Below are 22700 nucleotides of genomic sequence, written 5' to 3' on the forward strand. Positions count from 1 at the left end.
GTCATATTGATGAGAGACTTCTGAGTCATTCTGCTGGACTAAACACGCTAACCGCTAGGCCACGGAGGCCCCCTCTCTAAGACGAAGGTAAGGAATTTGAACAGGTATGGTGAGGAAAAATATTGCTTAACCCGATACAGAGGAGGATTTAGTTAGTGTATAGTCTTCATATTGTCTCAGTATTACATGTGTTGTAGATATTATTTTGATGGGTTGGTTGTTGTGCTGTGTAAATTATATGGACAAAAAGGCAGCTAATTAAGAAATAAAACGTAGATTGCCGTGTTCGAATCTCCCAAATAATGCACAGCAGACGGGAGTTGTCCACTGTTTAAGAGCGAAGGACCGAAGCTATAACAAATTATCAACACAGATTCATGGAATAAAAATATTATAAATATTAAAGACATCTACTTTATGTTTAATTTTATGCAGCTACCATTAAGTATTCAAGAATTTAAAAAATAAATCTAATTTTAAACATAGAAATAAAAACAAATTAAACACATTCACATATAAAGAAAATACACGATGGGACGGTCACGGAACACGATGGAACGGTTGCAGAACGTGATAGGGGAACGCATATATATTAAGGCGCCGAAGAGCTCTTACGACTGTTGTTCATTGCCTCTTTCCCTGCTTGTGAAAGAAACGTATCAGGTTAGATTACCTTATATACTCGGGCACCTCTACAGGTCTGTTCCTCAGCATACACGGGAAATCAGTGATAATTCTGCGGCGGTAATTTTAAGAATTAAAAAGCAATAACTTTTCTTATTCCACTTGCGTTGATAATTCTGAGGTGACAAGGCGTCTGTGAATATGGGAATGACTGAAACAAGCAGATGACGAGATAAACGACCCATGGGTTTTGCTGCTATGGGGCTGGTATACATTAAACGGTCACTCAGTGACGGTCACTCATATTATACAAGAAGCCTTAAAATGGCATCCATTAAAAGTTACATTAGTAATCAACGTTACTTAACATTTATTGGCTATTTAGAAGAAGTAATCAAAAATTTATTAGAATTTTATTTAAAAATAAAAAGTTATTTTGGTCATTTTGCTGGCCCCGGGGTCTGGAAATGTGGGCGGTATACCGGCAGAAACTGAAACTTTTCTAGGAAAAAGCATATTCCCAGTCAAAAAAGGAATGAAGTAAGATGCATGAAACATTACCTTTGATGTATTGATGAGGTATTTAATGAAATGTTATATTTGAGATTAATCAACAATTTCATAGAAAGTTGTAAGGACATTTTGAATATTTCAATTTGCGACGATCATCCTGGCGTATGATACAAAGACCCTAACCAAATCGTCATTCATCGGGCGATCTTTTCCAATGGACTGTAAAAAACAAAATCACACCAGGATTAGTGGTATCACAAGTCACATAATAGACTTCAGGGGATACACACCTCTGACCCACACTCGCAAACGTCGACAGTTTTAAACCTTATGGTGGGGTTCCCACTTCCCAGGGTGGTTTTTGTTGTCCAGTTTGCCAAGTGGCTAGACAAAAGAAAATATCGATGAACCTAAGCTAGTGTACAGATGCAACATGATATCAGTGCTTATGCAACAAAATAAAAAGCCCAATGGAATGTCTGCATATGTGGCTGTAATAAAAAACTGAGTATTGGTAAAGGATTTGACATTTCCCTCCTGTGGTATCAGAAGTCCAATAATAGACTTCAGATGATACACACACTGTCTGCAACATACTTGCCTATAACTAATTCTAATTCTTGGGTGAAGTGTTTGGTTATGTTATTGCTAATTGTTGGTTGTCCATCCGGGCATATCTGAATAAATTCCCTTCACCAACACTCCAAAATACAATCCCTGATCAGAACTAATGAAACTAGAAGCATTAAGTTTAGGTTTACTTTTATGAAGTCTTAGAAGATAGTAATCAACTCACATTTACTAAATGGAAATATTCAAGAAGCATTAATTTTATGTTTAGTGTATGAACCTATAATTAAGTAATCAAGAATTTAAAAAATAAATAAAGAAAGAAATGGCGGTTGTCAATCTCATCTCAGCTCATCTTGTCTGCCCATCTCATCTCGGCTGTCCATCTCATCTCATCTTGGCTGGCTGTCCGTCTCGTCTCATCTTTAGGCGGGCTATCAATAGAATCTGAAATGGGGCTTGAAAAACAAAGTTAAAGAAACGAACTCTTAAAAAGTTTCTCACTTCTTCCTGAGCGAAAAACCCAATATCATGCAACGGCCAGCTTTACCAACAAATTGACGAAGTCACAATGGGATGGCCATCACATGTGTCTTTAATACTGTTGCCATCCATCATGTATTGTTGTTTTTTTCAGTTTTAATTCATCTCCTGACCATTTACCAGTTGTACGTAATTCCGTGTTTTCACAGCCTAGTAGATATCCAACTGTCTTTTATACTGTACTGTCACCCACCCCCTGTGTGTATATATATGCCTTCTCTTATAATTTCATTTATTCTAGAAAATGGTCCAAATAAAACCGAAATATTAAATCATGCATTGCCTTGTATCTTTTGTTGGAGCTACTACAATACTCTGCTTTATGAAGCTTATCAGTGGAAATAGAAATAGTTGTAAGTGGATGGTATATCATTGCCCAGTCAACGATAAATCTTATTTGTAATGGTGACAAATCGCTTTGTTCTTAAGCTTAAAACACATTGGCATCTCGACAAAAGATAGTAAACAGAGCCGCAGGCGCTACTGGTATGTGAATTTAAAAAGCTCTGCCTCAGGTGCTCGTCATGGCTGATTTCCAGCAGATGTGTGATGTAGAGAAATCGTAAACACACAGTGATTCCCACTTTTTATTTTACAAATAATAGTGTAAACATTTGTTACAGTCCTATAATGTGTTAAATTCAGGTTGGTATTCATCACATATGCTTCACCGTTGTTACGCGACCATCATTGTAAGTCAGTGAATACTTATGATATCCATATCTGGCGCAATGAATGAATGAATCAATAATTCAGTCAATCATTTATTTAATCTAAATCACATTCATTTCTTCACTGCAGCTGTATGCCAGGCAGATGAGACAGAAATGGTGACCAGTGCCACATGTGATATTCCTGTTCAATCAGACAGTAATGGTTCATATTTCTATGCATTCAGACCTTGCCTTCGAGAAGAGGCTCTGTTTTTGCCGGGACTGTGCGAAGTGTTCAGCCCGTTTCCATCGGAAATAAATGCGTCTTTACCATTGCATCTCCTAATCAAGTAGAAGCCAATGCAAATGTCCCCTTATATGAGGTGGAAGTGATAAGCTGTTTGCAAGGGAAAATTTGTTTTCATACTTTATCTGTAACCTTACATGTCTGTCTTTTTGCCTAAACATGGTGCTTTTTCTTATTTATGAAAACATTTATTCGATTGTTTTTTAACGTCATACTCAAAAATTATTTTTCTCTTACACGAGTTGACGGTCGCTTCGCCCTCAGCAGAGAGGTTAGAGTAAGAAAACATGACTGATAGGATCAGATGTCTGTATAATGTGACTTGGTGGGTTGCCATGTCTCGTGTCTTCACCAAGACACTTCAGTGGTACAAGAAGGCACAGTATATGTAAACACACCAAATAAATCCTCGTCGTCATACACGCTGAAGGAAAACGTAGTAGACCACCGCCCTTTTACAAGCACATGAGATCTGACTTCATCTTCAAGCCAGGGGTTGATGTCAGTCTGCTTAAGTAGGGGCCTACATTTTTTCGCTTCAGTTAGATGTAACCCCGGGTCATGAATCAATGAAGTGGATGTGTTTGATTGCGGGAACACCAACTACAGGACATGTAAGAACTCTGCAAATAGGAGTTCATCCCTATTAGTTACAGCGTTAGACGAAATCACGTAGGCCTATCTAAGAACTCTGGGCATACGTTTCTAACGGGCTACAATACATTTAAACACCCACAACTGCATGGTTAGCGATAGATGAAAATATCGAATTCAAACTATTAACAGAAGTTTAACGCTACATTTGTGTCTGCTATCTGCAGGAAACCATTAATGTCATTACCAAATCAACTTTTATGAGGCTAGTTTTACCACAACATGCAAAAAGCTAATAATAACAAGCAAGGCGCGCTCGATGGCACACGAATGTATGTGACGTACTTATCGTTTGCATAAAGGCTAACTTTAATTAGAACTTTAACACGTCTGTGTATGAGACACTCGCAAAACTTGACATACACAGGTGAACGGTGATCTTAGGGAGAAAACTACATGAAATTTACACGTGTACATTCCTACAAATAGGAGTATATTCCTTTTAGTTACAGCGTTAGAGGAAATCACCGTACAACACTTGAGTCGGTCGGTTCGTGTGGGCCGCCGGGTACACTAAAATACAGATTCACCTTGCGGACACGGACTTTCCTATTACACATTTATACAAGTACTGTATTTACAGGCAGATCAATCTAGTCAGACTCTCACATAGATCCCTATTCCCTCTCGCAGTCTTTATAATTTCTAGCTGACACGCGCCATGCTCGTACTATGCTGAACTCCTGCTCTCAATAAAGTCGACTACCAAGCTCATTCAGTTTCACATTTTAGTTAGTGATGAGTGACTGTCTTACCATAGACAATGGCATTACACATTATCTTAGACTCATGTAATATTACTGGTATGTAATGACATTACTAACTGTATCCAGTTATAAATCTGTGTATTTAGCTTAAACACACATTTACAGGGGTTACATACACTGAGATACAGCATTTCACAAGGACATTAATCTGTGTTACAGTTACTATACAGGTTACAGATCTTCTGAAACATACTGTTCTTATGACGGAGCATTCTAAATGCATGCACATGGTAAAATAGTATTGTAGCGGTTCAGATGTTGTTGGTATTTGTCTTATGTGCTCCTTGTTTCTTATGATGTCTTCTCAAGCATGCAGGTACCTATGAGTGCGACACCATTCAATCACTTTCATCCTGTTTGATATTTAACGTGCCGAGCGAAGCTTGTTAAATGAACAAACGAATCAGGATTCTTTCCCCTGAACTCGGAGACGCCGCTACTATTTGGATCCGATTTCATAACATTCCTGAACTCGGGCTATTGTCCAGTATGACTTACGCATGAGATTTGAAATTCGTCTACGAAATGAAAGTTCTCCAACAACAGATTTTCAGTGAATCAGATGATGAATGTTTATTATGACGAGGGAGGCATCAGCAGTTGACAACAAGTACCAAACAGTTGAGTGTCATATGATACAGAGTCTCAGTTAAGTGTCATATGATACAGAGTTTCAGTTAAGTGTCATATGGGACAGAGTCCCAGATGAGTGTCATATGAGGCAAAGTCTCACAAGACTCTTGTCTCAAATTATGATGCCAAAGTTCAGTTGATTTATTCTGGTATATAGTCCACTGTGGTCCACTTTTGATATCTCAGATAATTTCTACTTGCATGGCACTGGAGCTGGATTCCCAGGTTTCGTGAGACTGGAGGGTCCCAGAATTTTGGGACTGGGAAAAGTCTCATGAGACTCCTGCTTCAAATTATGGTACCAAAGTTCAGTTGATTTACTCTGGTATATAGTCTCTGTGGTCCACTTTTGATATCTCAGACAAGTTCCACTTGTTTGAGCCTGGAGCTGGATTCTTAGGTATCGTGAGACTGATGAGTCCCAGAATTTTGGGACTGGGAAAATTCCCAGATTTTTGACACTATTCCCGGCTTCCTGGGACCAAGTGTCAACTGTCTCTGAATTCCCAAACTGGATCACAAAACACTTTTCCTGACACTGGGACTATTTCCCAATTGACGGTACAAGAATTTTCCCACTCTTAATGAAATAGCTACTTACTGCGAATGATTATCAGCAATTTGGTGACTACTCTCGGCAAATTCCAAGGCCATCTGCAGACGCTGGAAAATCCGCCTATTTATACATTTCCACATGGTGTGGGAGGAGCCATGAACCGAATCAGGAGACTCTGATTGGTCACAAGAGACATTTTTGACAGTTTGTAAACACAGATGACACGATGACGTCATCGCGATCGCAACCAAGAACTCCAACATAATGGCTTTGTTTTGAAGTCAAAATGTAAATGTCAGTGTCTGAAAAGTCCATATTTTTATCCATATTACTCAAAAAGTATAAGCAATTTCCACACAAGGGTATTAAATGATAAATTCCTTTTCAAACTGTGGTGGGAAAATCCTGGTCCGCTTTCTAAAAGCCTGTAAGTGCGGGTTCTACAGACACCCTAATGACCATAAATGTACAAAAATGGCAGCAACACAAACTTCTGCTTTCGAGGTTGAACTGAGGACAATGCATATCATATTTTATGTGTGAAACAGGAACGAAAATAGAAGGTAAATACTTCCAGATAATGCAATGGCATAGAATTTCGTAACTTCTACATTATCATCATTACATTACTGAAAAATACTTATAATTATCCCAAATATGTAGGAACGCCGATACTACAACAACAACAACATCACTCGTCCATGAAACAGATAAACGTAAGTTTAAAACTTCCTACGAGAATAAATGAACGCTATATTGTCAAAATATTGACTTTGTAAATTAATTAGTATGGCCTCAGATAACGATCTTAACAAAACTTCCGTGAAAATTCATTACTTCCTTAAATTCCGCAACAGTATTTACCATCTGTGATTGACAGGTTGAGACAACTGGTCACACAATAGTCACCCAGTACATGGACCTATAAACTTCACAAATAAAAACCAGTTACAACAGGTACTAGCAAAATCTCATATCATTGTCACACAACTTTTATCATGAAACATGTATTGGATTATTTAAGCCATACAAGTTATCAATCTGTGCTTAGTAACTTGCAAAGTATTTATGTGACCTAAAGAAATAAATTCTGAACGACAATCATTTAATATTTAGAATACAAAACGACTTAAATAAGTTTGTACGCTGTGGATCCGGAAACTTTCCCGTCACACATTATTACACACACTGTCATGCGCAGATATTGCCTGGCAACACACAGTAACAACCTGACCCACTTTACCGCAACAAGAAAGATGTAAAAATAAGTGTTCACATACCCTGACATTGTCCCAGGACTGAGCCCTCCCGTACCCACCCGAACACAATTTTGTGGCAGCACAATGACTGCTACAAATTAGGTGAAAACTAGGTACAGCATGATGATACAGCGACAAGATACGTTTCATCCGCGTCACAACTGGCAAGATGGCGCCCCCAGATACGGGAGTTCCCACAACTATCCACGTGGTCTTAGGCCGTTTAGCCTACTCCAATAAGGACATAAAACACATAACTGCTACTGTTGAGGAACCAGGTTTTATTATCAATATTTAGCCGTGTAAAACAATACATCTATTATACAGCTGTGTGTACCATTCGTTAAACTACGAAACAGGGAAACAATACCATTCTGCTTACCAACTTTTCTAACAGCGACACCTTTTCTACTCGCCACACAATGAGGTAGCAGGTTCGAACCCAGCTTATGCGGATTCTTTTGAGGCTTTAGTCAGAAGTTTCGGGGCTTTTGATGAAAGGCCATGGCTTTCTCCGGACAGTCCGACTTCCTTCACCCTTTTACCTGGTAGCCGTGGGATAAATTGAAAGATCACGGTGTCAAAGTAAGTTTATAATTGATACATACACGTCAAGAACGCAACAAACCTGGCATGGAAGCAGTTCTGCTTCCCTTACTAAACTGAATATCTCATTCAAAGATTCATTCATGATGCCTGTAATAGTCTTCTTCAGGAAGACATGCTCATCTTTCAATCTTTTGATGGAACAAAAAAATCATAGGAGTTCAGAAGTTATTGCCACCGTACCAGCAGCATGTTATGCAGTGCTATCTGACAGTAGTTACTACACTTGTAAGACATACATAGACATGTCGGATATATGTGCCATCGGGCTGAATTGTTGATCAGTTGATTGATTACAATCATGTAACAGTACTACTGTGTTTCCATGGTGATTATGGTACGGACGAATGCGCATAAGAACTGGGGTATGGAACCTAATCCTTACTTTGGGTGTCATGTCTGTTGTCATGTTTGGTGTTCTCCACATGATGCTTCTGTGAGGCAGCATAATTCAGATGGCGGTATATGGTGACGGAACTCGATAAACGAATGAAGACTGACGTCACATGACGAACATATGCAATGTTTTTTCAACTCTTGCTATTAATAGTTTACTATATTAAGCAACGCTGAGAGGGAATTCAGTATAGTCTACTTTAGTGAGTGAGGGTGTGAGTGGTTGCTTAGGGTTTAACGTCGTGGCTCAACAATTTTTCAGTCATATGACGACGAGGAATCCTTAGGGTGTATGTGATGTGCCTCCTTGTTGCAGGACGGATTTCCACCGCCCTTTTATCTAGTGCTGCTTCACTGAAACGACTTACCGAAGGCAAGTAAGCAGCCCCGCCCGAGTCATTATACTGATACGGTCGTTGCACTATCCCCTTCATGCTGAACGCCAAGCGAGAAGTTACAACTTCCTCTTTTAAAGTCTTAGGTGTGACTCGACCCAGGATTGATCCCGGATCTAGAACTCTCTGAAGCGGACACTCTATCAACTGTGTTATCAGGGCCGTAATTCAGTTTGTATGTGTATGTACTATATAGCCAGAAAGCAATGTAATGCTGCTTTAGGGACACCTTTGAAAAGGAATAGGTGTTACATTAAAACACAAATCAGAAATCAAAAGAATCAAAATGGATTAGAAATTTTACGAACGAAATTTTTTTTAAATTTAAGAAAAGCTTATAACACATTTACAACTTTAAAGTTGAGACTTGACTTGTGGAAACTTTGGACTGATTAAATTTAAGGCGTTTTCATATACCTTACGTACTTATACTGTAAGTGTACCTATACTGCAAGTGTACCTGCACTGTAAGCGTACATTTGCTGTATGTATATATGAGAAAGCGTGCATCCTTCCGTCATCAATGCATTGTATGTACACTATCTAACATGTAAATATGCTAAATGTAGTAAATCGACCTTTGGGCAATTTCTGAAGGCCTACAAGTCCTGTTTTTGATAGCACAGCTCAACAGTTTTCATCGTAAGCCTATGTTCAGTGTGTATATAACCCTTTTCGTTCAGCAATTTTCTAAGTTTTCTGCCACGTGATCCCCAATATGGGGAATAGCGCTTTTAAGCACTGTTTTGGTAATTTATGACAAAAGTATACGTCACAGGAGAAACAAAGACCAGATTCGCGATCAGTACGTCAAACTACGTCAAATAACATGGCTAGAATCTCCAAATTCCAATTTTTCCCCAGTTGACAAAACATGCGCTATTTCAGCAAAAACACTCTACTTTATTCACACATTACATTCTTTTTCTTTAAAAATAGTTGTTGTGCTAAATTTGAAGTCAGTCCGACATGGAGTTCTGCAGTTTGACCATAATCACGTGGGTCATTTGTTTTGACTGGTTGAAAACTTAATACCTCTTAACATCTTTAAGAAATTTTCATCAAACTTATTAAATTGCTGTACTACATATTCCCTAGTAAAGAACAAAAACCTTCACATATTTCACTGACCTTGAGCTGAGTAGTTTTAAGGTTCTTCTGGCTTGCGCTTCCATTACCTTGCAAACAATCTCTCTCCATCAACCGTTCTAATAGTTTTAAAAATTCCTGTCTAAAACGGAAATATTTCCAGGTGTAGTGATTGGAAGCTTTGGTCTAGTGCTTTTCAAACGCTTAATCGAACGAGATGCCGTTTCAAACCCGACCATGTAAAGGGAACTTTTAGGTTTCCCAGTTCTGACAGCCTGTCCATCTGTACAGGAAAGCGTCCATTCAAACTTTTATTTGTCTTGCACCAATATGATGTAGTTAATCTGTATGTAACACTATACCGGAAGTTCGTTAGTAACTTGCTAAAGGTCCGGGTTTGCGCAGAGCACTTTAGATTCTATAAAAGGCGGCCACCTGTCATTAATATGTTTGTACACCAAATTAGGGTGGCATTTGCAATGCCAAACAAACATATTGCAAACGGAAGATACAAAACACAGTGAAATTGCTGATCTGGAAAACCTATATGAAAGGCTAATGTGTGATAGGCTATTGCGGGTCTTTAAGGCCCTTATATCAACTAAGTACTAAAACAGTCTCAAGCTAAGAATAAAATCTGTGGTTGAATCAAAATGTAATGTAAAGTGTATTTTTTTTTAAATAAAGCACATACACGCTTTCAAAAAGGGTGTTTCAAATGTTTTTCGTGGTGGATATGTCTCTTTAAAGAAAATTTTTAGAAAATGAAGCATGCAGCTGTCCGGCGCAAAGGCTCTTCGTCTTAGTTAAATGTACTTCATCGTTTCTTCTTCTGAATGAAAACGAGTCTCATATATGAATAACTGGTCACGTGACTGTGCATTGTCGTCAGCTACATACCATTTCACGTTACAGTATGCAATACCTTTCCCGGATGTACATTTGTAAATTTTTGCTTTCATTTAGCTACTTTTCCTGAGCTATTAGACACTATCTCCTTTGACGGGATCCAACACTTTCCGAACGCACATTTGCATAGGCCTACCTGTTTCTTTGTCCCGCTTTCTTGGGGTAAAAGGTAAATACTTTCTTCGAACTTTGCCCTAAGTGCTTCCACAACATGCACTATTGTGCTATGGCATTTTAAGTTCTATCCTGTCTATTACCTTATTGTCTTATTTTAAAACTCGGTCGATGTGAGTTCAAGTCCAGTTCATGCTTGCTGCAACCTGCGGATGGTCGTGGGTTCCCCTGGGTCTTTACCGGTTTCATTCCCACATTAAGGCTAGCCGCCATTGTTTAAGTGAAATACTGTTGAGTGAGATGTAATACACCAATCAAACAAAAAAATATTTAAAACATAAAATCGGATTAAGACTGATTCAGACCGTTCGACAATTACACAAAGAGATAGAACGTATATACTCTGACAAAAACAATTTACTCAGATCATTAATTTGCTCAGCATTTAACAACACATTCAAATAATATTAAAATTAGAGAGTGAGTGAATGAGTGCTTGGGGTTTAACGTCGTACTTAACAATTTTTCAGCCATATGACGACGAAGGAATCCTTAGAGTGCATGTTATGTGCCTCCTTGTTGTAGGACGGATTTCCACCGCTCTTTTATCTAGTGCTGTTTCAATGAGACGCCTTCCCGAAGGTAAGTAAGCCGCTCCGCCCCAGCCATTCTCCTGATACGGGTCAAGCAGTTGTTGCACCATCCCCTTCATGCTGAACGCAAGCAAGGAAGTTACATAAAATTGGAGAGGAATATTGTGTACATGCATGTGTCTATAACCTGGCTAATTTCCTTGTCTTTTAGCTGCGATGAGTAGCTATATTTGGGGGGGGGGGGGGGGGCGGTGTTGGTACTGTCATTTTTACTAGTTCTTGGTGTCCTGGTGCATTTTACAATTGCTCAGTCGTAGCATCTTGTGGCTGAAGAAGGATCCATACTCCTTACAGCGCATGCGCCCTTCTCTACATTCGCTTTACATTACTGCCAAATCTCTAGCAAATTTTTGTTCAGTGTGGGTTATGGTGATGAGGAAGGAATTAATGTCATAAAACATAAACAATCTGTCTCAAGCTTTGTTGGTAATAACACTTAATACATATGTGTTCTCTTCATCTAAAGCATACACCGGTACAACGTGATTCTAAGCAACAACTGAAACAATTGTATTGATAAATGCTGATTAAATAGTTCCGCACGAGGACACAAGAGGTGAGGCCAAGCTTACACGAGCCTATGTGAGTCGCATCAGGGTGGCAATGATTTTAAGCGAGCGTAGAGTGAGTAAATGCTTGGGGTTTAACATCGCACTTTACAATTTTTCACTCATATGACGGCGACGTCCTCAGAGTGTATGTACGCGTAATGTGCCTCCTTGTTGCAGGACGGGTTCTCACCGCTCTTTTATCTGGTGCTGCTTCGCTGAGACGACTTACAGAAGGCAAGTAACTTCCTCTTTTACAGTCTCAGGTGTGACCCTGAATCTACCGCTTCCCAAAGCGAGCGTAGAGAGACTTTCCCACGTACGGCCGGAGAGGAACGTTTTCTTGTTATTTTGATATAGTTTGATATAGTTTTTCTATCTTTGGAACCTTGAAATCTCTTGGCAAAAAATGCAAAAAATTAAGCTTATTTCTACAGACAATGTAATCCAGTATAACAGGCGAAGCACAATGACCTGGAAACCCCTGACCTGCCTATGCTGGTTTACTCTCTGGGTGCTACGTAGGTAGGAAGGCAGCAACCCGTGGGTGGTCGTGGGTGTCCTACCACCATATATATTGCTGGCCACTTTCGTATAAGTGAAATGTCCGTATGTATGGCATACAACCCCCGTTAAATAAATGTATATATAAATATAACGAACAACTTATTGTTTATAACTTTATTTGCCTGGAGGAAATCGGAGGGGCTAGATAATATATAAACAAAAAAGTTCAAAACATAAAACATATTTAGCATTTAAATAGCCTTTTTAAATGACCCGTTATGATCTCCGTAATGTCTCTGCGTCCTAACATTTTAGTGGAGTTTCATCAAGTAGACATTGAGTTGTTTTGGTAAAATTCATACATAACTGCCTGTTTAAACACAGCTTATCTGATTATTCGTTACTTTAATGTCATGAGTTAGCATTTTGCTTTTACTTATCGATTTTGTGGTAATACGTGTATGTGGTTATATAAACAGAGAAAATAGATATAGACTAAAATGCTTTGAGTACTAAAACTAGAAAAACATTACGCCTCTGTAAAACTGAAAGAAACCCTGCATTTCTGTGATTAGAAAATCTATGGAAACAAATTCTTCCCATGGTGTTTGGTGATTTTAGATGCTGAGTTTGTCGGCTGGTATTTTACACAGCTGCTGTCTTCTTTCCACTGTCAACGGTAATTCTCCTGAAAATCATATCCAGACATACGATACACAACATTTTAATAAGTAAAGTTATTAAAATATGTACCGATTATTTATTACTCGACATAACATTTTACTTCGGCTGCCACTGTCTTGTAAAGCAGCATTCTGCACCGGAATGATCTACCTTCTACCTTTAGTGTATAGCTTTAACTAGCCCCCCAACTCCTCCCCTACCGAAAAGAAAACACTTAAGTTGTTAAACCATATTCTGAAAAATCTTTCTTCACTTACATGAAGGTGGCTAAAGGTACATAAATTATCAATTTGTGCATATTAAATAAAAATAGAATGTATTTGTGCAGAGATGTGACTTCTGGAGAGACTGCAAACATCTACTACAGTATAAAACGCTACAAAATAGTGTTGTCGATGTGGCCTACATTACAAGCTCTTACCAATGGGGAAGAAACTCGTGTCTCCACTCAGATCTTTTCTGGCCGCCTCAATGGCCCTCTTCAAAGCAAACACCGCCCCAGTGGTAAGGATCATTGGAGGTTCACCGGATGCTATAAAACACACAATCAGGTCATTTGGAAAGCGATTCCACTTTACTAACTATAATCCAGTAATAACTTTGGACGGTTTATTAAAAGTATCAACTGGAAGTGATTTTGTTTCCACCGATTCCACATAGTTACCATGCCAGTATAACAGTGTTTTGATAACCATGAGAAGGGGCCACCCATATTTAAGCAGAAAAGTATCGTAAATATTTGAACAAGGAAATTGTACCATGTATTCAACATGGAATAAAACGCCCCAGAATACAAAGTGTTATATATTTAACTTCTAGGATGAACCTTTGTAAAATGGAATCAAAAAGGGGTCCTCCCTGGTTAGTGTTATACCCCAACACAATGTAGGAGCCTCTCACCAACGCGATCGTATGCAAGAACTGTTTGCACCATCCTCGCCTCTCCTCTCTCCCCACCCCACTCCACCCCCGGGCTCAACAAGGGTTTCCTCCAATCAAATAAATATTAAAATAAATAAGTGAAACAACACGCTGCAACCCACTTTCCAGTCTAGCTTCCAAATAATTCACGCACACAGTATTTAATATGTCTTACCTTTGGATCGGAGGATTCCGGAGGGGTTGGGTGCATCCCTCAACAGCTTGATCCTCATGTCTATGGGGATGTCTTTTGTGGTCGGTGGTTTGTATTCCTGCGATGGGAACATTTTGATTAGCTAAGTCTATACATACTCAAACACCCAAGATGGTTTGAATCTATTCAAGCAAGTAAATGGGAATATATAGTACAAATTAAGCTAAAGACTTCAATGGTTAAATCTGCGATGTATTATGAGATAGTGCACCGGTGAGATAGGTGATCATTGTTTCAAGCAAATATTAAACAAATGTGTTAAATTATTACCATTATTGAACAAAACACATGTATATTCTGTGTTTCAAAATTGTCTCGCAAAGAGTGTAAAACAGTCAGCTTAAAAGGACACAGAATCTTTTCTGATTGGCTGGTTTGAGAGACGGGCAAGTCCAGACAATGCTTAGCCTAAACTGAAGTTTAGATATGACCGATTTATTCAAGCGTGACCAAGGCTTTTTGGATTTAACCCAGGAGATCCCATCTCCACCGTAGGCCAATCAGAGTCAATATTATATCTCTTTAAACATTTACACTTTAGGTCTTAGTTTGACTTGCTGAAATCTTATTTTCCAGAATCTTTTTATAGCTTACCCAAGTTCCGGTGTTCAGAATTTTCCCAGTCTTCTCGTCGACCATGATATGTTCAGAGAACCAGTATCCATGCCCCATCACTAGACAGCCCTCCGTCTGGCCAATGTCAATGGTCGGGTTCAGGCTAGAACAAAGACGACAAAATCAGTTACCATTTCTGTTATAGATAATCGGTTTTAACCTAAGCCACGCGTAATTTGCCGTTCAAAAGACCTTCGTTTATGAAAATTCAGTAAATCTGGGTTAATTCTAACGGATATAAATTAAAAATCATTGTTTTTTTTTTCTTTTTTGGGGTGGGGTGGGGAAAAATTAGCTTGAATACATGCAATAACAATTTTAAATGCATATCTCCACGACATGGCTGAAATTCCACACAATGACTAAAATATTACCAATGTGACGTTAAACCTTAATCATTGATTCATTCTTTAATGTATGCATAGAGTTTTCAGGGATTGTAGTGGTCAGGGATTGTACCTTTCCCCGAAGTCCAATGTGGCGTCCAGTCGGCGGATCTCCTGTTCTCCCGTCAGAACGTCCAGTTCACACTCAGTCACTCCAACGCCATACGTGAAGTAGTTGGCGTGCTTTTCAGCAGCCTGGGCTTTGTGGCTGTAAATGAGTGAAGTGAATTTTTCAACCTTCACAACCTCACATAAATGCTTTAATGTAAATGGAAGTAATCGAGACATAAATAATCACCCAGACGTCTTTAGAACCCAAACCGCAAATGTACATGGATATTCATTGGAGAAAAAAATTGACACTAACAAATACTTGGCCGTAAGATCCACCTCCGAGAAAGCACAGGTCATGATGACCTTCTGCCAGGGGTCATCTTTTGTCCGGAAGGGAGCAATCCTTTCCTTAAGAATCTTACAGCACTCGATGGCAGCCTGGAAAGGAACATCTCATAGTTAGAATTGTGCGAGATTTATTTTCCTATTCTGGGTACTGTTATTTGACTGATACAATCCAGATATTGTTTTAATGAACTAAGGCAATATGCTCGCTGGATATGTTTGACATGTTGTGCTAAGAACACAGTGAAGTGTTCAAATCCAATTATCCTCAGAAGATCTACCGTCAAATCCGTTTCCTAAGTGATGGCAGATAGCATTTTTCACTGATCTAACAGTTAATCCGTCCCTGATTACTGAATTATTCTTTATCAAAAAACGAATTTATTCTTTATCAGAAACAGATTAATCCGTTAGATCGACGACATGCAATGCGTCATCACTCAGGAAACGGATTTAGCGGAAGATTTTTTTAGGGTAGAAAATCAAAATACAAATACAAAATATAAAAACATCCGCCTATGTATATATGCCCTTTCACAAAATCCTCGAAATTAATGTTCCCGTTTATTTACTTTATAGGTATTTTATATGATCCAGGAGAATATTATGCCTGTAATACAAATAGGTGTATGTGTGCAGGAAAAGGAAATATCGTCTGGTAAAGCCTCCTCGTATAAAATCTCTATGACCTGCACAGTACCGATATACAGGGTGTCCCAGAAGTCCTGCACCATCCTGATTTTCATTTTTTACTGTGTTTCAGATTTAATACTGATTTTAAATTTTTTTCTTTCTTTCAGAGTTAATTATGGCTAATAAGCTAACAGTACAAGAAAGAGTTGAATTGGTTTTTATGTTTGGAAGAAATGGGGCAACACGCCGCTCAGTAGCTCAAGCACTCAACCTCAACCTGGATAGTGCGCGACTCCTGGGAAACCCTGTATAGACAAACAGCCCTTTTATACAATAAGGGTAAGGTAGAGTTTACCATATGATAATGAATTGGGAATCTCTGCTTACAATGACATTGAGTTCACTGCCTACGCTTCCTCCGGTGCCCTGGTTGTTGGCACCTGTCAGCGTGGTTGGTAGGTTTAACCTTCACAAACTCGATCGGAATGTCAAGGTCGCAGCAACAGCTTGGATAACCTGCAACAAAGAAGACACAGTGACAGCACTGGGCCAGCGCTATTTAAGACACTGCTCACATAAGGGAAATATATTCAAAACTATCTAATACCGTGGAAGTAGTGTCAAGTAAAAACATACCTAGCACAGCTCAGTACAGTACTGGAACCTGATGCAAGGGCGTGAAGTCTGGTCTTATCTAGAGAGAATGTTTAAAACTGAAAGTAAAATGTTGCTGTGGTACTTCTACGAATACGAAGCATATTCTTTGGCTGTAAAAATGTTTCATTAACAATTTTTGTTACATCCATTTTACTACATAAATTATTAAAGGTTTTTAATTTATTTATTTATTTATTTGATTGGTCTTTTACGCCGTACTCAAGAATAGTTCACTTCTACGACGGCAGCCAGCATTATGGTGGGAGGAAACCGGGCAGAGAATAATAACTAAACACTACAGATTTATTTTTCACTAAGAAAAAAATTACGTGAAACACTCATGGTTTGGTAGTCATGAGAGGAATGTTTCTCTCTTTGTTGCTTAAAAACCGGTCCTCAGTCGGTTAGAGCGCTAGCGCAGCTTAATGACCCAGGAGCCTCTCACCAATGCGGTCGCTGTGAGTTCAAGTCCAGCTCATGCTGGCTTCCTCTCCAGCCGTAAGTGGGAAGGTCTGCTAGCAACCTGCGGATGGTCGTGGGTTTTCCCCGGGCTCTTCCCGGTTTCCTCCCACCATAATGCTGGCCGCCGTCGTATAAGAGAAATATTCTTGAGTACGGCGTAAAACACCAATCAAATAAATAACTAAATAAACACCGGTCGCTGTATTTGAGACAAGTGGATCATATCTTCTCTTTGTGTCTTCATCGGACATTAAATTTCAACGTCGCCTATTTATCGTATAATGATGAGTATATAATTATGAAAATTTACTCATTCATATAATAAATGGGATCCCAACCACCGCTCCTAAATAGAGGTTTGGATGTAATCTGACCACATGAGCCGTTTTTAATCAGTATCTGATAGGGGGAAAAACAGAATCTTGCAAAGTCCTGTAATAGTCTTCGTGGTACGATTGGAGAAACATTTACCTCTATGGTAATGGAATTTCATTCAAATACAGTATGTATGCTCCAAACATGCCATTTTTCAAGTCGGATACCTTTGTGTAGAGTCCCTGGCCCATTTCCACTCCGCCCACAGACACTGCCACAGTTCCATCCTTGTAGATGGCTGTAAAGGCCGTGAAGTCACACGTCTTCCACTGCATGGCGTACTTCACAGGCGTCATTGCCAATCCTTTCTTCTTCCATTGGTTAGCCTGTAATCGTTCATCCAATATGATAGGGTGCTGTGTGTAGTTTTAACCTCGAGTAACAAGATTTATTGCAAGGTGTCATATTTACCTATTAACTTTGTCAGTTTTTCTGTTCGTGGTCAATGTGAAAAAGTTGAAGCATAAAACCCTTTTTTTCAGATCTTTCGGAGCTTTAATCATATACTTTGCCAAAACCTAATTTACTCTGAGAATGAAACGGAGAAACATACGCACCTGGTTGAACTGCTCAATCTCTCTCATTCTATTCTCCACATCTGCGGAGAGTTTCAGTTCCTTCCAGATGCGACGGAGACTGCAGTATTCTAAAACATGGCCTTGTGGATCATTCTGAAACCATAACGAGACAATTCCAGTAATGCCACATAAAAGTACCTGAGGAAACTGTTTAAAATGGCGATTATAATGGGAGATTCAAGCGTGATAAACAAAATGGTCCACACTGCAGCCAAACCACGTTGTTTTCTATTCTAACCATGCTGTTTTGTGTAATACTGAAGATATCTTCACCAAAAAACGTATGACGTACTAGTGGAAAAAAACAAAATCAAACCGTACCTTTGGGCCGTTTTATTAAAAGGCGGAATGGAGTTTACTAGTTTCCTGCTGGGTGTGCGTAAAACCATGATCGCAAATTCTAAAATGGCCAAAGACCATGTTGAATATGTTAAAATTTGACATTTTCCACCTCGAGTCTTCATGGTAACATCTTATTTACGAATACAAGATGACCATTTAAATGTTTTGGTCACCGTTTAAGAAAATGCAGATGAGGTTTTTTTGTTATGTAGTAAAAGTTCCCCCCACCACTTAATTGCTCTGTGTTCACCTATGCATATGCTCTTCGTGCACTTACTTGTCCTTCCTGGTAGAGATTCAGCTCTCGCACCTCAGTCGGGTCCTTGTTCAGCGATCTAGCCACGTGATCTAAGATCGTCTCAATGATCATACTCGCAGGGAGAGGAGCTGATCGAGAGAAAAAAATAACGTACATTAGTATGTATGCGCTATGTCATACAAAGGCAAAGGGAGATTACTTTAGCGCAATATATATATATATGTATATATAATGCATAATTCTTCCAGATTAACCCAATGTAATTTATCAGATTAATCCTAATCTGGAAGAATTTTATGGGTAATAACCGCTGCGATATGTACATGTGTAAAATATATTTTTATCTGTACCTATAGGCCTACATCCAAAAGATTTCTATATATGTAGACAGGATTTCCATATATATATACCACTTGCAAAATAATAATCGTCAACAGAGTCTTGTTTTCTTCAATCCTAAAACAGGCGTTTGAGGAATTTGCTTGTATTTCAGCGCTACATTTATTTTCATGAGTATTTCACGACGTCCTACTTTTATTGTTTATGGTTAAAACCAGTTAGCTCCACTGGGTAAGGAAAATGGTAAGAAACTGATACGGTGCTGGAGGAATTCGCTGCACTCGGTCACCGACAAAAGGCGAGAGCTGGAATCGAACAAGCTATATTTTTTAAAAAGCCTCCTGGACAATAAGCCTGCTGTCGATTACCTCCCTTATTCCACGGCAGCGACTGTGACGCAACGCGAGGATAGTTTTAGGGGTGGGCAACTGCGAGAAGTTGGACCTAGCCCACAGAATGCTGTAAGTAGGTTATGCCACAATTCCCAGACTGTATTTAATTAGGCCTGTTGGTGTGAACTAAATCAGGATAGATCGGCGGCAACACTGATTTGAGGAATTATTAGGGCTATGAACATTTGAGGACTTGATTTCGGTTATTTTTCGGTCCATGGCCTCCGCCTCCATCTCCTTTAACTTACCAGGAGCTCTGCACGCGGTGTTGGACTGGGTATTGGTCACCGCAAACCGGAGGTGTACCTTCCAATTAGGACAGAAATACCCTGCAAAACACAAATTGTAAAACAGTGAATTGATCAATATAATTGTTGCTCAAAACCATCTACTCAAGCATTTTCACTTTGATGACAGCTGTCTTGCTCAGTCAAGTTCTTTACATATTTAGGGATTTAGAGATGTATTTATGTATAGATCTTGTATTTATCGAAGACATAATGGAGCGGGCATTGGTCGAGTTGTTAAGCTGCTTGCCTTTGCAATTCATATAGATCTGAGTTTATTTCCCTTCTTGTTTTGAATTTGTGATAGCTGCTTGGTCTGTTATTGTGCAAATCATTGTTGTTCCTAGCTCATAAGCCAAGGAACAAAATTACAACTATGCTTACGCTTATATATGGAAACAAATTATAGAAAAGCAGACTGAAAATATTCACGCCCAGTGTATGGATAGATCCCTATTTCGGACACAACCAAAAGATAGCACAAGAACTGGATAGACTGTTACGGCACATATTTTATGATGTTCCCAAGAAGGGTGTGTTTTTTTTTTCTATACAAATGTTCACCTTCATCGATATGAGAGGGGAATTCAGACCCCACGAAGTTCGCCTCCTGAACATGGTATCCAGCGTCTTGAGTGATGGTGATGTCGATGGCGATCAGCTTCCCCGTATCATCAAAGCCAACCTGAAACAACAAACATCAACAAATCCTTTATTGTGTATGTCTTTAAATTGCTGGTTTGTTCGTTTTGTGTTCTTGGTATATGGTATTATACCTGTAGCCCTAGTATACCGGCAATATGTGCTTATACCCGCTTATCCCCTTGTGCTGAGAGCCCATCCAAACGCGTGCCACACTTTGCCAGTTTAGGAATTAGGATTTTAATACACGTGTTTCATCGGATTAGGGTCCAAAACTAATATCTGCACATACGAAGCCGGATATCCATATATTTACTTTAATAGTGATTTACGCAATATTCAATAATATTTCACTGGCACAACTGCAGGAGAAACACAATTCTGGGGGCCAGGGACCGTACGAATTAGATGTTCTATGCAATATTATTATAGTATATTTAGGGCATGCATAGACACACCTTGTAATTGGCCAGAACCGGGAAACGTTTGCCGCCAAATTCCATGTTGTCTTGAAGATTGACGTTAACCCGCACTGGTCTGTAAACAGAAAATTATCTGTTTGATGAAAAAAAAACATTGACAAAACTGACACCTAATAAGAAAAAAATGCGTCTGCTAGAGACAATCCCCTCATCTTGTGTTTTAGTTAAAAAATCAGCACGGCAGTCAGCTTGTACAAATTGAAGCTAGCTGTATAGTACAACTTCATGCCGGAGAAAGTATGTAATGAAAAGGAAACAACAAATTATAGATATGACAAAGGCATTCAAAATTTCTCACTGCTGTCCACTGCTTAGGAGATCGCATTAAATAAATATTTATTTTATTGTTTTCCGTCATATTCAAGAGAATTTCACCTATAAAACTGCGGCCAGGGTTATGGGTAGAGGAAACTGAGCCCTGTTGAAACCACTGACCTTCGCTGGTTGTGGAAACTACTGACTTTTCCTGATTATGGCAGACTTTCGCCGAACTAGCACGTGACACCTAGGCCACCCCATGTTCAGGAAGGCTATACCCTTCATTCAGTCCTCTGGGACATACATGCATTTTCATGTCGGGTATTCTTAACGTGGGAGAAACTATAGTTCTGCAAAGAGCTTGTCAAAGATAGAACCTTTCTCATGTCGCATTTTTATATTTTAAAATACCACACGCTATAAAATGTTACATGATTAAAATGAGGCTGTTTTTTTTTTTTCGCTTTCCCAAAATTGAATTAAAAACATAACTCTGCCATGTACTGGTCAAAGATAATGACGTCTCAGATTTCGTGCTTTCATTTTATCCATTTTTCCCACCCCCAACCCATCACCTCCACTTCCATACGCCCCAAAACACACACATCGTCACTGACCTTCCAGTAACAGCCGACCCCACCACCGCCGCACAGGAGATGGGGAGGGACCTGATAACCTTGCCTCCAAATCCGCCACCGACACGAGGTACACTGAGGTCGATACTGGAAAATATGCAAGAAGAAGCATTTTCATTTGATCCCAGTTTAAAAGGATTGAATCTTATTAAATGTCTGAGCATTTTATAGCTTTTGTACATCACTTTCTTCAGAGCTTTTATTTTTATTTCTTTTTTTTGGCCTTAGATTTAACATCGGTTTCAAAGTTCTTAGGTTTGTGTTCAAATCATGTTTTTTTTAGTACCAAATCGAGATAAGATGTACAGCACCTAGAGTAAAATTAGATTAGCGACGACATTGTGATAGCTGGCAAATGGTCACATCTAACCGGGGGAAAACGACCTCTTGTCAGTTTACACATGTCAGCGTTTTACTCCATCTGTTCATGTAAATGCATAAATAGTACCAATTCACATGCCCCGCAAGCGCCATGTCTTTTACAGAACTAGGTAAAAAATGCAGTATTTTAAGTATTTTCTGAACATGCGCAGCAAGACATGCGTATCAGAATGATCAGAGCAGCCAGTCTTAATGTATCAATGTGAAAAAATTGCAATTGACAACAGACGTCAACATACAGTTACCTGTTGACAGGTTTGCCAATCACAGCAGCACAGACATACTGGGTTAGATCAGGAGATTGCGTGCTGGCGTAGACATCAAACGAGTTCTCATTTGGACTGCACAATGTCACCTAATGCAAACACACAAAAACCTTCATGAATTTAAACACACTGGTAGAAGTTACAAGCTGAACATGAATCCGTTGAAGCTGATGAAAAATTAAATCTTCTGCACGGTT

The 22700-nt window shown here is 39.1% G+C and overlaps 1 protein-coding gene across 1 annotated transcript in view; it reads right to left on the minus strand.

Annotated features, from left to right (window-relative positions):
* Positions 1 to 12514: 12514 nt before the first annotated feature.
* Positions 12515 to 22700, minus strand: part of LOC135461384 (uncharacterized) — a 31543-nt gene continuing 21357 nt past the window's right edge. Inside the window, exons 20-35 of the mRNA XM_064738453.1 lie at positions 22483 to 22592; positions 21839 to 21943; positions 20940 to 21018; positions 20404 to 20524; positions 19801 to 19881; positions 18840 to 18949; positions 18200 to 18313; positions 17810 to 17968; positions 16625 to 16664; positions 16536 to 16588; positions 15484 to 15608; positions 15190 to 15324; positions 14710 to 14833; positions 14077 to 14173; positions 13402 to 13512; positions 12515 to 12984 (exon numbers count right to left, since the gene is read on the minus strand). Of these exons, the coding sequence (XP_064594523.1) occupies positions 12914 to 12984; positions 13402 to 13512; positions 14077 to 14173; positions 14710 to 14833; positions 15190 to 15324; positions 15484 to 15608; positions 16536 to 16588; positions 16625 to 16664; positions 17810 to 17968; positions 18200 to 18313; positions 18840 to 18949; positions 19801 to 19881; positions 20404 to 20524; positions 20940 to 21018; positions 21839 to 21943; positions 22483 to 22592 (1635 nt within the window). The 3' untranslated portion in view covers positions 12515 to 12913. The remainder of the gene's footprint in view (positions 12985 to 13401; positions 13513 to 14076; positions 14174 to 14709; positions 14834 to 15189; positions 15325 to 15483; positions 15609 to 16535; positions 16589 to 16624; positions 16665 to 17809; positions 17969 to 18199; positions 18314 to 18839; positions 18950 to 19800; positions 19882 to 20403; positions 20525 to 20939; positions 21019 to 21838; positions 21944 to 22482; positions 22593 to 22700) is intronic.

This window comes from Liolophura sinensis, chromosome 1 (assembly GCF_032854445.1).
Source record: "Liolophura sinensis isolate JHLJ2023 chromosome 1, CUHK_Ljap_v2, whole genome shotgun sequence".
NCBI lineage: Eukaryota > Metazoa > Mollusca > Polyplacophora > Chitonida > Chitonidae > Liolophura > Liolophura sinensis.